This window comes from Neophocaena asiaeorientalis, unplaced genomic scaffold (assembly GCF_003031525.2).
Source record: "Neophocaena asiaeorientalis asiaeorientalis breed wild unplaced genomic scaffold, Neophocaena_asiaeorientalis_V1.1 scaffold438, whole genome shotgun sequence".
Lineage (NCBI taxonomy): Eukaryota > Metazoa > Chordata > Mammalia > Artiodactyla > Phocoenidae > Neophocaena > Neophocaena asiaeorientalis.
In genome coordinates, this window is record NW_020173491.1 from 6,693,039 (window position 1) to 6,710,197 (window position 17,159).

Here is a 17,159-nt window from a genome sequence, read left to right on the forward strand (position 1 = left end):
CCCTATTCATCCTTATGGCTCAGTTAAGGTGTCACTTCCCCTGAGAAGGCCTGCTTGACTTTCAACCCACCAGACCGGGTTAAACACCCTTAGCATCCTTATATAGCTTTGTCATGCACTTAGCACGTTACATTGAAATACATTCTGCTTCCTCACCAGATCGTAAGGACTGGGTCTCATTCATTTTGGGCATATTGTGAGCACTAATGTATGTTGCATGAGTGGGCACTGTGACAATCAAAGGTCCACTCTCCTTATGTCTTGGACACAGAAATAGCCTCCCAGCTCCTCTCTGCTTCCCTCTTTTCTACCCAGAGGGCTAGAGAGATCGTCTATAAAGGTAAGTCAGCTCATGTCACAGTTTGGCTTCAGATCCTCCAGTGGCTTCCACTTGCATGAGGAATAACTTCAACTTTCTTGCTGTGGCCTGAAGGACCTGAAAGTCTGGCCCCAGCCAACTGTGAGTCTTATCGCACCTGAGCTGGATCATCCTCTAGCAGTCATACTCCCCTTCTTTCTATTCTTCAAACACCAGGCTTGTTTCCCGGTGGAGCCTTCAGATTTGTTCCCTCTACTTAGAATGTTCTGCAGCCAAGACTCTGCAAGGCTGACCCTTTCTCATCATTCATGTTTCAGCTCAGCCAGCACCTCCTCAGAGAGGCCCTCCCTGACCACATTCTCTCTCCCATCACACTGCGTTTTTCGTCATTGCCCTCCTTACAAACTGGAGGTGATTTATTATATTTTGTTTCCCCCACCAGCTTGAGAACTCCATTAGGGCAGGGATCTTGTCTGCCGTGGCTGCCACTATGCCTCCAGTACCTAGAATAGTGCCTGGCACTCGGATGGTGTTCAATGAAGGGTAAGAAATCCGCGCAGGCAATTGTGGGATCGCTTTCTCTGGCAGGAGCCGACTCTAACCAAGTGGGAGGGGTGAGGGCGGTGGCTGGGTGCGTGTGGGGAGGGAGAGCTCAGTCGAAGGCCCCGCCCAATCCCCGCCCAAACCCCGCCCTTGTCCGTGTCCTCCTCCTCGGGTCTCCATAAAGTTCATTTGGCGGCGCGCCGCGCGGGGTCTTCTGGGAAGGCCTGTCTCGGCCAATCCGAAAGCGCGGGCGAGCGGCGCGAGACGCGGCCGGCGCGTTTTCTAACCCGGACCTGAGCGGCTGACGCGGCTGCAACGCCAGGTAAGGGTGTTTGTGGCCCCGTCGTTTCGACACGGGCCAGGTCCTTGAACCTAAGGTCCAGAGGCTGGGCGGAGCCCGGTCCCCGTGCTCGGAGCCGTGCTGCTCACACTTCCCGTTCGCCTCATGGCAGACGGCACGCCTGACGCCTGCGACACAGCGCCCTGTCGAACCGCCCCCCATTATAGCGTTGGGCTGCGCTCTGGGAGTGCTTTCTATCTGCCCTCTTTCTGAATGCGGAGCCTCGGCCCCCTGGCGACCCTCCTATCCCACTACAGCGCTCTGCCGGCGCGCCACGCCCACCCCTGCCCTGCGAGTCTACCCTTGGCTGTATCGGTGCCCCTCCCCGCCACCACACTCCGCCTGGTATCTTCCTGACCGCGCCCTGTCAGCTTCCTCGCTCGCTCCTCGGGGATACTCTATCGGGAGGCGTTTCCCTCCCGGGAAAGGGACTACCCTGTGAGCCTTGGCCTATCTCCTCTGTCTGCATCCAGCGGAATGCGCCATCCCATGCAGGGAGATGCTAGTGATTAGAACCTGGAGGTGGCCCGCACTTTCTCAGGGCCCACAGCACCCCATCCTCTGCAAAGGCAATTCCTGCATTTATTGGGTCTCTTTTTTAAAAATTACGGGGCCGACCGCAGGGGTCTTTGTTCCAAGTTTGGACGACCCATTGACAGAGCTGCTGGTCCAGGTTTGCCCCTCTGTCGGGTGTGAGAAGAGGTTATGATTTGTTTAGACCAAAATGTTTTTCAGCAAGGGTCACCTTTCTGTTCTGTTTGGGGGCTGTGAGAGGGTGCCCTTGGGCATCGTATCCTTTTTTCTTTCTTTCAGTTATTCTTCTTTGTGAATTTGTGTTTGGGACATTTTCATTTTTTATTCGTGGTGATCTCACTCAAGGCTCATCGTTCTTAATACCTGTTTATTAGGTTAACAGATCCCACATGAATATCTCCAGCCTGGGCCTCTCCCTTGACCTATATCCAGCTGCCTACTTTAATATCTCCACTGTGATGATTTGTAGGGAACTCAACCTGAACATTTCAAGATAGGGCTAGCAAGGTTCCCTCCACTTCTCTTCCCAGACTGCTTTTCTTGCTGTTTTTTTTTTTCTCAGTAATGTAAAAGGCTCTGACCGATAACCTATGAGTCATCCTTAACTGCTCTCTTTCTTTCTTACTTCACATCCAATGCTTGGCATCCTGGGCCAGGTCACCATCACCTCTCCTGGATTATTGAAATAGTCTCCCACCTGGTCTCCTGGCTTCTGCCCTGGCCCCTATTTTCAGCACAGCAGATAGAAGGACCCTCCAGTGGGTCCCCATCTCATTTAAAGATGAACTCCTTACAGTGAGTTTTAAGGCTTTACATAATATGACCCACTGTTATTTTCCCACTTTCGTTTTCTGCTACCCTCTCCTTCCACATGGCAGACATGCTTCGACCTTAGGACCTTTGTGCTTGCAATTCAATATTCATATGGTTCGCTCTCACTTCTTTCAGGTTTTTATTCAAGGGTCACCTAGTGAGACATTCCCCACTTCCTATCTTTATTGCTTTAGTCGTTTTTATATTTTACTCATTTATCTGTGTATTACTTGTTTTCCCCCTCTAGAACGTTATCTGTTTTGTTCCCTGATGTATCCCCAGCACCTAGACCTGACACACAGTAGGTGCTCAACAAATAGAAAATAAATCCATGTTCCTGACACTGTTAGAGGCTTGGGGATCCATTGGTGACTGAGATAGGCCTGCGCTCACTGAGCTGCTGTTTCTGTGGAGCACATCATCAGCAATAAGCCCGCAGGGGTAGCATGTAGTGGCAGGGCCTTTTTAAAAAGAGGGCAAGGATGTCTGAACAGAGACCTGTTTGAAATCAGAGAGGGGAGTATCTCGGGCAAGAGCATTCCTGGAATGGGAACAGCAAGTGCAAATACCCTGAGGTGGGAACATTAGAGATGTGGTGAACTTGAGTGTCTAAACCTGCTTCCTGATGGGCTGAGGTAGAAAATAAGGTAGAGAGAAAGATAGATACGCCAAGGAGAAGGAGGGGTCAGAGCAAAGACCTGGAGGTGAGGACCTGAGGTATGTTCAGGGAACAGGTCACTTTAATTCAGCAGACATTTTATTCGGTAACTTTTTTAAGTTTGTACCAAACTTAGCAGCTGGGGATTCAAAGCTGAGCAGTCTGTGGACCTCACCCTACAGGAATTCTCCATGTACAGAGAGAAACAGTCTTGGGAATAAAATCATCACAACTCTTCACCTGGCCAGGGAAGAACAGTAATAGATGGTTGAGAATAGTGTGGGAGGGGTTTGAGGTAGGTAGGACTGTCCCAGCTGACTTTGCAAGGTACACAGGAGTTTCCATGTGCCAGGGTATGTTTGTGTTCTAGCAGAGTGTACACCTGTATGTGCCAGTGTGTGAGGGGAGGAAACAGCATGAGGCATCCCAAGGAGTAGAGAATTGCTAGGGTATCTTTGCCGGGAGGCAGTAAGAGATGAGGATGGTAAGGGTGGCAGTGCCCATTCTTTGGAGGGTGCCCCTATTGGCCGTGTCAACGCCAGAGCACTTCCTTCTATAGGAGATGGAAGGTGTTCCTGAGGGTATAAAGCCAGGGGAACGTTTCAGAAAGACCTCTCTAGCCAAGGGGAGTGTAGGTTAGAGGAAAAAGAAGGCTTAGACTGTTGAGGTAATCAGGAGAAGAGCGTGAGGTTAGAGTGGGGGCAAAAGAGATGAGGGTTCGACTTTCCGAAAGGTTTAGGAGATGGACCTGGAGATTGGTTGTTTGGAGAGGAAAGGGAGCCTGAGGTGGTTTCTGGCTGAATTGACTGGTGCTAATTGTTGTTATCAAGAGAGACTGGAAATGCAGGAGGAGGAAGTGGTGCTGGTGGTGGTGGCAGTGGCAGCTAAGAGGGGAGAGAAGTGAAGCGTTTGGGATAATATGTAGTTTGAGGCATCCACTGGTCAGCCAGCTGTAGATGTCAGGTGAACAGTTGGAAATATTGACCCTGGGAGAGAGCTGGGCTGGACATAGAGATACGGAAGTCACCTTTGTTTTGATAGGTCAGTGTCCTTGCCTGGGCCCAGATAGGCCTCCGAGGTCCATGGAAAGGCAGCCTTGAGCCTCCTGGCACTGCCTGCTTAGGAGTGTGTGTGCGGTTCTCTTGGATGCACGTGTGTATGTGAACGGATTCAGAGAGGTCTGTAGCCATCTGGGAGATGGATGGCTGTGGTAGGAATTGTAGTTGAAGTTCAAGTGGATGTTATCCAGAGAAATATATAGTGTGAGAAGAGGAGGTCCAAGGATAGAAGCTTGGCATTTGAGGGGTGGGTAGGTGAAGGAGGCATAGCAAAGGAGGCTGAGAGAGGGAGGAGGAGGAGGAGAACCAGGAGAAGGTGGAGTCTCCACGTCTTGGGAAGAGAGAGTTTCAGGAAGGAAGGAGTGGTTAGGATGTCAAAGGCTGTGAGAAAGGAAGGATTGAAGAGTCCGTTGGATTTGGCAGTTGGGTCAGTGGTGACTGCCGGGGAGTTCAGGAAATGGGAGGCAGGCAAGCAAAAGTTAGATGGCAGTGGTGATGAATGAATGATGCGTGACAGGGGATGGCCGTCTCTTTATGAAGGGAGTGGGAGCCAGAGGAGGACACGGGGTCGAGGAAGTTTTTAAAAATAAACTTCTTATTTTAGATTTGTTTTAGATTTATAGAACACATGCAGGATAGTACAGAGTTCTCTGTACCCCTCACCCAGTTTCCCCTACTGGTGAGGAATTATTTTAGGGAAGGAGAGACCTAAATCCTAGAAGGAACCAATGACAGTGGAAAAAAAGGACAACCATCACTTCCTGAGCTCTGGCTGTGCGCAGGTCTCTGCCATGGGCTTTACTTCTCTAATCTAATGCCATCCTCACGGCAACCCTGTGATGTCAGGCTTACTCCCTTCCCTGTCTCCCTCGTTTCAGTAAATGGCACCTCCATGGTCTGAGTTACTCAGGCTTAAAACCTTGGCATTGTCCTTGACTTCTTTTCTCCTCTCACACTCTACATCAGCAATTCATGTCTACACTAAATCTACTCTTAAAATGTAGTATCCATGAATCAGACCCACTTTTTGTCTCTTCCACCACTATCACCCTGGTCCACACAGGTCTCAGGTATCACATCTGAGTGATGGAGTAGCCTCCTGACTGGTCTCCCTGTTCTTACTTTGTCCCCTCAAGCCCCCTGTCTGTTCTCCACACAGCAGTGGGAATGAGCCTTAGAGAAGGCTCAACCCTTCACTGGCTCCTGTCATAAGTAGGCTGAAATCCAGAGTCCTTGGTGCTGGGAAGCCGACATGATCTGACCCTGTCCCAACCCCTTCTCCCACCACCCTTCCCCATGATTATGTGCTTCAGCCACGTGGCCTCCTGCTCTTCAACTATGCAAACTACACTTCTGCCTTGTTTCCTTGGCAAGAACATTCTTCCCCCAAATATCTACATAGCTCACCCCCTTACTTCAATCAGGTCTCTGCTCAAAGGTTTCCTTTTAAAAGAAGCTTCTCAGAACACCCCAGCTAAAGCAGTCCTACCATCCACTCTGCTGCATTTCCCTGTTTTACCTCCCTTATAGCATTTATCAATACTTGGCATCATGTGTCTATATGTTTATGCATTTTTATTGTCTGTCTCCTAATAGACATAAGCTCCCTGAGGCTGGGGAACTTTGTCTGGTTTTTCCATAGCTCCATCCCCATTGCTTTGAACAAACAGTACCTAGCATGTGGTAGATGCTCAATAAGTATTTGTTAAATGAATGAAGGAAAGCTGCCATATAAATCACCATGACCTGAGTGGCTTAAACAACAGAAGTTTGTTTTTCTACAGTTCTGGAGGCTGGAAGTCCAAGACCAGGGTGCCACATGGTTGGGTTCTGGTGAGGACCCTCTCTCTTTCTGGCTTGTTGGTAGCCACCATCTCGAGTGTGCTCACATGTACATGGGGCTCTAACTTTGGTGAACTTTACAAGGCAAACACAGGAATTTAGAAATTGAGTCATTAGGCATTTGGGGAAAGGTTTGCTGAAGGTTATTCTGGCAGTTAGTGACTGTGTTGAGGATCTAGCTACTGTTTAAGGGCACTGTTGGAGTTACATATTTAAAAAAAAAGGTAAAGCTACAAAATAAATTTTAAGCTGTTTGGGAGAGAAGGAATCTAGGTATTAATAGATGATAACATAAGGCAAATGAGGAGAATGTCAGCAGGGTGGTGGACTAACAGGTCCTCACGCTTTGTCCCCCCATAAAAACAACAAAAACAGCAAATAAACAACTATATAGTGACGAAAGTAGCTCTGTGAGAACTCCAGAGTGAAATAAGGAGGCTGCAGAAACCCTGTGGAGGGACTTCCCCAGTGGCGCAGTGGTTAAGAATCCGCCGGCCAATGCAGGGGACAGGGGTTGGAGCCCTGGTCCGTGAAGATCCCACATGCCGCAAAGCGACTAAACTCATGCACCACAACTACTGAGCCTGCGCTCTAGAGCCCACAAGCCACAACTGCTGTAGCCCGCGCACTTAGAGCCCATGCTCCGCAGCGAGAGAAGCCATTGCAATGAGAAGCCCGCACACTGCAACGAAGAGTAGCCCCCGCTCGCCACAACTAGAGAAAGCCCATGCACAGCAACGAAGAGCCAAGGCAGCCAAAAATAAATAAAAATTAAAAAAAAAAAAAAGAAACCCTGTGGAGCACAAAAACAGATGGCTGGCCACATAGAAACATGTAAGGCAAATAAATAAATGGAGTAGAGAGGAATCTAGATGAGGGGAGATTCCTGTGGGATGGCTATTGAGGAAAACCATTTTGGTAAGTAGGACTTGAATTCGTGGTAAAACGATAGCTGATGTTTGAGTGGTTACTGTGTGGCAGGCGAGGAAGGTACGTCTGTTTTTCCACTTCACAGGTGAGGCCCAGAGGGAGTAATTAACTTGCCCAAGGTCATCCAGCTAGAGGGTACAGTTCCTGGCTGGATCTCAGGGGTGTGGTAGAAGGTGAGTAGATGTTCCTGGTTGTGAAAAATGGCATGAGCACAGAGCTGGGTATGCACGAGGATGGTCAGGGGCAGAGTGAATCACATTACTGGTACACAGGGTTTCTCCAAAAACAGTGCCTCCTCTGGATCCCGTGAGTGGAAGGTATTGAGGGCTTTTGTTCAGGAGCAACATAGGGAAAGTGATGGTGGAAAGAGGAACGTGGTCGCAGTGAGCAGAGTGATGTGCAGTGGGAGGGGCTGGAACTTGCATCTAGCAAGAACTTGGGCTTAAAGGGAGGGAAGTCTGGCCTTGAGTGATGGTGATGAAGATGGAAGCAACAGTTAGACTAACCTTATTGTGGTAATCATTTCACAGTATTTATGTCTATCAAACCACATTGTGTGCCTTAAAATTACACAATATTGTGTGTCAGTTATATCTCAATAAAGCTGGAAAAGGAAAAAAAGCAACAGAAGATGCTGCAAAAATAAAGTATCCCTTGCTCTCTAAATCTGTTTAGGTAATGAGAGATTTGGAGAGTGAGGGATGTCATGTTATCTGAATCTGTACTATCTGGTTTCCTGAGATTTTGTCAGGGAGAGCAATAGTTTGGATAATGAGGAATACCTGTGTGTTCTTTCTCAAAAATGTGTCTGCATCTGTTTTGGTTTCTGAGTCTGGAGAGTGGAGAATAGCTGTAAATAAACAGTCCGAGGTCATGCACAGGTGCAAGGAGAAGGGTGAGTTAGAACCTGAGAGAGTGCAGCCCAGGTACAGGTGAAGGGGTTTGGGAGGGCATCTGGTGGCAGCGGTGGTGGTGGGTGGATAACTGCATTTTGAGGTGCACCGGGTGTGGCATTTGTGGGTTTGAGTGGAAACGCACCGGCAGTGCCTGGAAGCTCCTGGTTTGGAGCGTGAGTTCAAGAAGCAGGATGGGAGTGTGGATTTGACATTCATTGCCATCGAGGAGTCAGGGGCAGTGGTGAGACAAACACGCTGAGGCAGGGAGCTTAGAGCAGTTTTAAAATGAACAAGTTATTAAAAATTAGAAAAGGTCACATGCACTTATGGAAAGGATTCAGATTGACAGAGGGTTATACAACGAAAAGTAGAAATCTCCCAAATCTTAGATTTGCCCTCACTCTGGAGATAATGCTAAGTTTCTTGCTATGCTAATGTTATGTTTCTTGCTATTTCTTCTAAATTGTATCTGTGAACAAACCTTAATATGTGTATTATATATATTAACATATACACTTAATATATGTTGAGTGTATAGCTTGATGAATTTTTATATATGTATTCAATCATGTGACGATCACCCATATTGAGATATAGAGTATTTCCAATACCCTGGTGTCTTACCTTCAGCTGCCATATAAACCACCATGGCCTGAGTGGCTTAAACAACAGAAGTTTGTTTTTCCACAGTTCTGGAGGAAGTCCGAGACCAGGGTGCCACATGGTTGGGTTCTGGTGAAGACCCTCTCTCTTTTTGGCTCGTAGGTGGCCACCGTCTCAAGTGTGCTCACATGTACTTTCCTGGGTGAATGTGTGTGTGGAGTAGGGGTGGGAGATAGAGGAAGCAGTTTTCTGGTGTCTCTTCTTAGGAGGGTACTGGTCCCATCATGAGGGCCCCCTTTTCATGACCTCATCTAAACCTAATTACCTCCCAAAGGTCCCTTCTCCAAATGCCTTCACATTGGGAGTTAGGACTTCAACATATGAATTTTAGAGGGACACATTTCAGTCTGTAGTACCAGAAAAGTTCTGTTGTGCTTCCTCCCAGTCATTCCCCATCCCCACCGACCCCCCGGATAACCAGTGTTCTGATTTCTAGCACCACAGATTAGTTTTTTCTCTTATTAAAATCCATATAAATCGAATCATGCAGTGTCTTTTTTTGGTGTCTGGTGCTTTAGTTCATTCTCATGTCTGTGAAATTTATCCCTGTTGTTCCATGTAGCTTTAGTTTGATCTTTTCCGTTGCTGTGTGGTATACCGGGGAATGACTACCACCATTAAAAACTCAAATGGTATAATTCTGTATATACAGTGTTTTAAGATTATTTGGGGTCGGTGGGGGGGGCAGGGGACTCAGACTTTAGAATCTGATAACAACTATAGTGCTTCTCTTATATTTTTTAAAAAAAATGTGTGCATATATTTCCCAGGGTTCCTGGTGCCTGTGATGCTGGTGTCATGGCTCTCAGGACAGGAAGCCTTCCTTAGTTTACAGCAGGGTTTCTCAACCTTGACACAATTGATGTTTTAGGCTGAATAATTCTTTGTTGTGGAGGTTGTGCTGTGCATCATAGGATGTTTAGCAGCATCCCTGGCCTCTGCCATCTAGATGTCAGTAGCACGTCACCTCTCTCTCTCAGTTGTGACAACCAAAAATGCCTCTATATATTGCAAGTGCTCCCTGGGGAGCAAAGCTGCCCCCAGCTGAGAACCGTTGGTTTCGAGATGAGCCAGAGCCTTTTGGAGGTAGACTTGGTGGTCTGCCCCTGTTTATGCCAGCTGAAATTATGGGGCCTGTATCATACCTCAGGTTCTTTATACAGATACTTTTCATCACCGCTGAAATGGGGCTGCTCCTTCCTTTAATTCAGTTTAAAGACTGAATTAAAATATCCCAGATTTAATCTACAGATTAAAATATCTGTAGATTCTTCATGGTGGGCAGGACCTTAGAAATCACCTGAGCCAACCCCTTCCTCTCACCGGTGGTGAAACTGGGAACCAGAGATGCGGAAGGGCCGGTCCCAGGGTCAGAGAGATGATGTGGGGCAAAGCCAGGATGGGGTGCACAGTTCTACTCCAAGAATTTGTCGGAAGGTAGGCTGTGTGGTTGCTTTATGTTTCTGTGTGATGCCAGCTTGCTCCTCTTTGCTCGTTGAAGATGAAATAATACAAGTGTTACGTATCAAGAAAGCTGATACTACACACTCCTTACTGCAAACACTGAGTCATCCAGGCCCATACTTGTACTGAATCACTCAGGTCTTTAATTTCTCTTCTGTCTAGGGTACTTTATTTTAATTCTTTGTTTTTTTGTGTTTTTTTAGATTTATTTTATTTTATTTATTAAAAAAATTTTTTTTCAACCAATAGCAGTTATTTACAACATGTTTACAAATAAATCTATTACTTAAAATAGAGACCAGCTATTAAGAAATTTTTTTTTTCACACACACACACTGTATTTTATTTTTACAAGAGATAAATAAACTGACACCAAGCATTGTAAATGGGTGACCACAACAAAAGCAATAATGATTGCAGTTACCAAACACGAAACACACTCATACTATGTCATAATATTGACATTCAGTCCAGTAATCCTCCACTGTAACAGCTCCTTTATTTTTCAGTAAAAATTGATTTGTATATTTTTTGCCTCTGAGTCCTTGTGGGATTTTTTATTTTTTTTATTCAAACAGAAAGTCACAAAAATTATAATCATCCTCATCAGTTCACTCAGTCCCATGTAATTAATTTTTTTTCATCTTGATCTTTTGTTAGCACTTTTATGAATTCATGCGTTTTCCATTAGAGTTCTGAAAATGTTTTTTCATTCAGTTCAGCAGTATAGTCAGTTACCAGAAACCTGTACTTGTCAGAGTCTTTTCCATGAATTCCTTGAAGATGAAACCCTTTTATAGGAACATATTTGCAAAAGTAGTTCTTTGTTTTCTCCAGAAGTCTACCTTCTGAATAATGATTAGGTCTAACTTTTTTACTTAGTTTCACAGGACTATAAGGAGTTAATCCAACAGCACTTTTTTTGTTGTTAATCATTGTTTTCATCTTCTAGAGGCATCTGAAACAATAGTATCTTGTTAGGATGTAATTTTCTTTTGCTTGTTGTAATTGACAGCTGACAGATACAGTACAAAGTAGAGTGATGCTGTCATTTAACCATAGTTTATGTATTCAGAAGAAGAGAGGAGAGCAGAAAGAGTCTTCAGCTTTTGACACCTCCTGTGAGGCTTTCCTCATTAATCTTGGTGTTGGACATTGAACACTGTTCTTGTGTTTTAATCCTGTTACAGTCTAATTAATAATAAGTTTGAGGGCAAGATTTCCACTTGAAATTCAATGCTAAATTTCTTTTGAATCACACCTTCATTGTGGAAATTTGTATTTATAATTAAAACCATATTTGATAGTGGGGAATGTAAAAACTGTACATTTAGAAATTGCAGGTGTCTCCCAGAAGTTCTTACTGAATGATATGAAGCTGTGATTAAATAAGTCATAATTTAGTATCATATATTTGCTAGAAGATTTTTTTGAAGCAGAGACATTTATAATTGACAAAGTGTTGCCAAATTGGCAACTTTGGGAAAAAGCTAAAATAGCATTTTACAGTGATATAAATCAGGAGAATTAATAAAATACTTTCTGTGTATCATCAACCCCTTGAAGGAGGTAAGCATTATCATCTCCTCTTTAGAGATGAGGAAATGATGAGGGGAGATTTGGGTTTTATCCCCAGGGTAAATCAACTGATTTATTATGAAGGATGAATGGCTAGGTAAAGAGGTACATAGGACGGGGTCTGGAAGAGTCCTTAGCACAGGAGCTTCTGTCTTTGTGGAACCGGGGTACACCCTTCTCCCAGCGTGTGGATGCATTCACCAACTGAGAAACTCAACAAATCTCATTGTTCAAGAGTTTTTTTTTTTTTAAAGAGAAAGGTGAATATATGATCCAGTTTTTAAAAAATTTTATTTTATTTATTTATGGCTGTGTTGGGTCTTCGTTTCTGTGGGAGGGCTTTCTCCAGTTGCGGCGAGCGGGGGCCACTCTTAATCGCGGCGCGCAGGCCTCTCACTATCGTGGCCTCTCGTCGCGGAGCACAGGCTCCAGACGCGCAGGTTCAGTAGTTGTGGCTCACGGGCCCAGTTGCTCCGTGGCATGTGGGATCCTCCCAGACCAGGGCTCGAACCCGTGTCCCCTGCATCGGCAGGCAGACTGTCAACCACTGCACCACCAGGGAAGCCCTATTATTTATTTTCAATTTTAAAAAATTTTTTGGCTATACCGCGGAGTATGTGGAATCTTAGTTCCCAGACCAGGGATCGAACCTGCACCCCCTGCATTGGAACCACAGAGTCTTAACCACTGGACCACCAGGGAAGTCCCACCATTTCTAATATAGCAGGGTGTCTGCAACCTCTGAAAAACAGTGGGTCATTGTCCTTCATTTTGATGGGGTACTTTTTATTGAAGTGCAATACACAGTCAGAAAAGTACATAAATCACGAGTCTATCTCAGTGAATGTTCTCAAAATGAACACACTATTAAGCAGCACCCAGAATAAAGAAACAAAGTTACCAGCCCCCCAGAAGCCTCCTTTCTGCCTCCTCCTGTTCCCCCCCACCCCACCCCCCCACCACCAAAGGATAACCAGTCTTGCTTTCTAACAGCAGTGATAAGTTTGCCCTTCATTTTAGGCTTACTCGGGTGTTTGAGGAGGTCTGTGGAGGCTCAGTAGGACTTCTGCCAAGAGGCACGGAGAGCAATTTGTTGCTTAGGGCCCTGGTACCCTGCCATGCTCTCTGAAGCACCTTTCGGTGTTTCCAGAGACCTCTCAACAATCAGGCTCAGAGTCATGCTGACAGAGAGGAGCCTTAGTGCTGTCTGTCCTTGCTGGCCTTTTCTGGTCCAGCCCCAGTTTTGCTGCATTGACTGTTCTACATCCCACTTCTGTGGGTTCTCAGTGTGGCTTCTTCCTGGCTCCCTCCTCCGTAGCTCCCCAGGGGTGCAGCTGGCATCCAGTCTCTGCGTGTGTCTTGGCCAGATTTTTTTCCCAGCACAGAGCTTGGACTTCACCCTCTCACCTCCGCTCCCACTAATCATTCTGGTTCTCACTATTGGACAAAGCTAGTGAGGTTATTTTCATGATCAGTTTTCAGTATCTTGGGTCAAAATTGATATTTGGTTTGTTTAACCCCTATATTTTGTGGCTAAATTGATATTTATTTTGCAGAAGGGTTAAAAATCATCTTTAAATGTGTAAAATTAACCATATGTTTAAAAATTTTAATGAGATGATGACTACATCAAAGTATACATTTGGAAACTTTGATAACTTTTTTGTAAATCAGTTTCCACTGGTTGAGTTACAATGCAGGACAGATCCAGTTTTTCCCAAATATGGTATCATATACATTTCTCTCTTCTCTCAGACAGACATGGAGAAGCTTATTTTCTACTCTAAACTTATATAGCACAGTTCTTCCTGTATGTATATTTGTTCTTTTAGTTTGGAATTTGTTCACCTGAAAACTGGGCTGTTTCTTCTAAAATATCACTGGGTTTTTGTCTGGGTATTTAGAGGGAAAGCACTAGTCTGGACCAAGTGTGATCTGAATTTGTGCCATTTATACTGTCTCTGCCTTATGCTGTGCAGCCTCAGAAATGTTAAGTATCAGTTGGTAGTCGGAAGGGAATGTTTTTGCTTTGGTCTCTGCTTGCCAGTGGGTGCTGATTTGGCAAGAGTGTGTAGGAAGCCTTCAAGAAGAACAGTCTCCACAAACGGAAGAATAAAACTCCCATTCATTGAACAGATGAGAACCTACTATGTGCCAGGCACTGTTCTAAGAACCTGGGGTACCTCGGTGAACAAAACAGGCAAAAAAACCCTATCCTTGTGCAGTTTACATTCTAGCTGGGGGTGGGGGGCAGTGCTGAGGGTGGTTGCAGGTTGCACTCGTAAATATTTTGTTATAGGTCGGCATCAGAGGCAAGCTGACAGTTTAGCTGAGAGAGATAGGGAATCAGCCATGAGCATATCTGGGAGAGGTGCGTTCCAGGTAGAGGAAATAAGGAGTACAAAGAAAGCCTCTAGGGCAGGAATGTGCTTGACCCACTGGGGGACCAGCAAGGAGGCCCCAGGGTGGCTGGAGCCCAGGAAAGGAAGGGGGACAGGACTGGAGATGAGTCTAGGAGGTAAGAAGAGATGGCTTGCTTCTGTAGGGCTTCACTCTGTACAAGAAGTTTAAACAGAGGATGGATGTGATCAGACTTTCAAAGGATCATTGATTGCTGGATTGAGAAGACACTGTAGGAGACAAGGCCTGAAGCTGGGAAGCCAGGAAGAGGTGAGAGTGACTTGGGTGGGGGAATGTGGTGGGAAGAGGTAGATTCTGGGTGCATTTTGACGGTAGATTTGTAAGGCTTTGTTGGCCTATTTGAATGTGGGATGTGAGTCAGGGAGGCCCTTAAGGATTTTGGCCCAAGCAACTGACTGGAGCAGGCCAAGGAGCAGGTTTTGTAGATGAAAGGTTAAAGCTCAGTTTGGGGCATACTAAGTTTAGGATGTTGTTTAGAGATTCAGCCTTTATTTTACTATGGTCAAAATAATTCTATTTAGTTAACTTTTAAAAATCATATTTATTGGACCATATTAAAGTAAATCATGACTTTTATTTTGCATTTATTACCCTTAGATCCATCACTTTAAATCTTTGTATGGGCAAGTCATTTGAGAAGTTGAGCATTTTCTTTGTCTGAATTTGTCTGACATGGAAATGTTACGTGAAATGATAGATATATTTTTTCCTTTATTTTTCTTCTTTTTTTGAACATTAAAAAGTTTTGTTTTATTCAGGGAGTTCCAGAATTTTCCTTATGAAAGAAAAAATATTTCCTTCTCCTTGGCTCTGTTAGACAAATTATTTTTATCTTAGAGTAAAAAAAAAAGTGTGGGGAGGGTTTCCCTGGTGGCGCAGTGGTTGAGAGTCCACCTGCTGATGCAGGGGACGCGGGTTCGTGCCCCGGTCCGGGAAGGTCCCACATGCCGCGGAGCGGCTGGGCCCGTGACCCATGGCCGCTGACCTGTGCGTCCGGAGCCTGTGCTCCGCAACAGGAGAGGCCACAACAGTGAGAGGCCCACGTACCGCAAAAAAAAAAAAAAAAAAGTGTGGTGGTAAAAGGCAGCATATTTCTTTTTTTTTCCTCTTTCTGGTGAGTGACCATGTTTCTGGTAGTTCATAGAACATCACTGGCCCTATAGGTTTCTGAGGAAAAACATTTCTCCATCAAGCAGGAGCCGTCGTTTAATTATACTCTCTGCTTCTTTCTTCTTCTGTCCCCCAGAATACCCTTCTCAATCTGTGATCCACATTTTCTCACAGGTAGAGGTGGCCAGTTACAGCTTGATTCTATTAGGTAAAAAAAAAAAAAAAAAAATGACAGTGATTATCTAGAAACTTTAGGTAAAGAGTTACAGTGTATATGACTTTTTGTCTAAAGATTAAATTCAGCTTGGCATTTCATAAAGAATACCAAAATGTCTTCATGTTTACTCCAGCTGAGCTATTTTTGTTTTAACCTTGTGCCCTTGCCTTTAAAGTTAATGTCCTTTAATGTTCATTTTTAAAAGTCCTTATTCTGCTGCTGTGGATTTATGGTGGAAACCATGCTCTTTTAACATTAACCTGAGCTTCATAGCTGAGATATAATTATATATTACATTAACATTGTAACTACAATTCTAGACCACAGGGATTTCTAAAGTACAATAGAAGCCATGGGTTTAAAACAAAGGGGAAAAATATAATCAAGAGCTACTATTTAAAGAATATTGTTCTTTTTTTAGTAAATAATAATTTTGTTAACCTCTTAGCAATGTAATTTTTTAAGATGATGTTGATACTATTTATCTTCTGTTGACTTAAATAGTGGTAGGAGTTTAAAACTCCTTCTCTTAGTTATGAACCTTATACAAGGATGGTACAGTATATAGAAGATTCATAAATGTGTAATATGCATTAAATATCAACATTGTTCACAGAGCTTTTCTCAGTTGTTGGAGAAACAGGTGATCTTGCTAATAATATTCATGGTCTAGAAGCCAGCTGCTACTTAAATTAGTATAATTATTAGTTGCAACAGTATCTCTAAAAGTAGTAGATATATTAACAAGTCATATTCTGAATGTCATATAATAAGCAGACATGGATCTCTGGTCTCAGAGATAAAGCTGAAGAATGAGTGAATGGAGACTTGGACATGAATTTTAAAAGACTGTCTTTCATGTTAGCGAAGGAGACTAATGGGATTAGTCAGAAGACCTGTGTTCTTCTGGTTTCAGTTCAGCCTCATTGCAGCAGAGAGTATTCTAGGCACAGAACTGAGCTCTGTGGACTGGAGTTCCTTCTCTGTCTTCTCAGGGTCCTCATGGAGTTGTTTGGGAATCATATGAGATGAGATGGCCATATAAATTGCCAGCCGTCTGCGGGTGGAGGTGTTTTTCTGTCTAAGACAAGTGGAGGGAGAGGAAGTTTGAGTGAGGGTTCTTTACGCCTCCCAGAGGTTGCCACCATGGCTTCTGTTGCCTTGTCGGCTTTGAGTCTGAAGTGAGGCAGGAATTCTGATCTGTGCTTTAATATCTTTGCGTTTGTTCTGGTGGCAGAAATCAATCTTGGGGCTGTCAGTATGGACAGAAATGATCTATTTCTTCTCAGTCTGACTCATTTTCTCTGTCAGGACTGTTTTTCTTGGGCTATGTTCAGGAACAAATCCTGCTTGTTGATGAGCTGTCTCCTTGTCTGTTTACAAAAAGTCCTCGTGTTTCGTTAAGCTTGTGACAGGTTCAGGCAGTGTTTGAAGCCTATCCTTCCTCTTGATTTGGGTCTCTTCCTTTTTCTCCCCCACCTAGGATCTGCATCTCCAATGGATACTGAGGGGTTTGGTGAGCTCCTTCAGCAAGCTGAACAGCTTGCCGCTGAGACCGAGGGCATCTCAGAGCTTCCCCATGTGGAACGGAACCTACAGGAGATCCAGCAGGCAGGCGAGCGCCTGCGTTCCCGTACCCTCACACGCACATCCCAGGAGACAGCAGATGTCAAGGCGTGAGTACTGGTGGGGAGGCAGCACTGGTGCTGGGTGGCTCGGGGGCAGGATCTGCTTCTTTCCTGCCTTGAATTTGGATGTAGTCTGTAAAAGACA

General features: G+C 44.9%; 1 protein-coding gene across 3 annotated transcripts in view; it reads left to right on the forward strand.

Moving 5' to 3' along the window:
* The first annotated feature begins 1,078 nt into the window (after nucleotides 1–1,078).
* NUP93 (nucleoporin 93) overlaps nucleotides 1,079–17,159 on the forward strand; it is a 104,841-nt gene continuing 88,760 nt past the window's right edge. Inside the window, exons 1-2 of one of the 3 annotated variants that reach the window (XM_024747453.1) lie at nucleotides 1,079–1,184; nucleotides 16,870–17,062. In XM_024747453.1, the coding sequence (XP_024603221.1) occupies nucleotides 16,884–17,062 (179 nt within the window). In that variant the 5' untranslated portion in view covers nucleotides 1,079–1,184; nucleotides 16,870–16,883. Of the gene's footprint in view, nucleotides 1,185–16,869; nucleotides 17,063–17,159 lie in introns of those variants that run through there. The other 2 variants (XM_024747455.1, XM_024747454.1) reach the window with 2 other exon arrangements.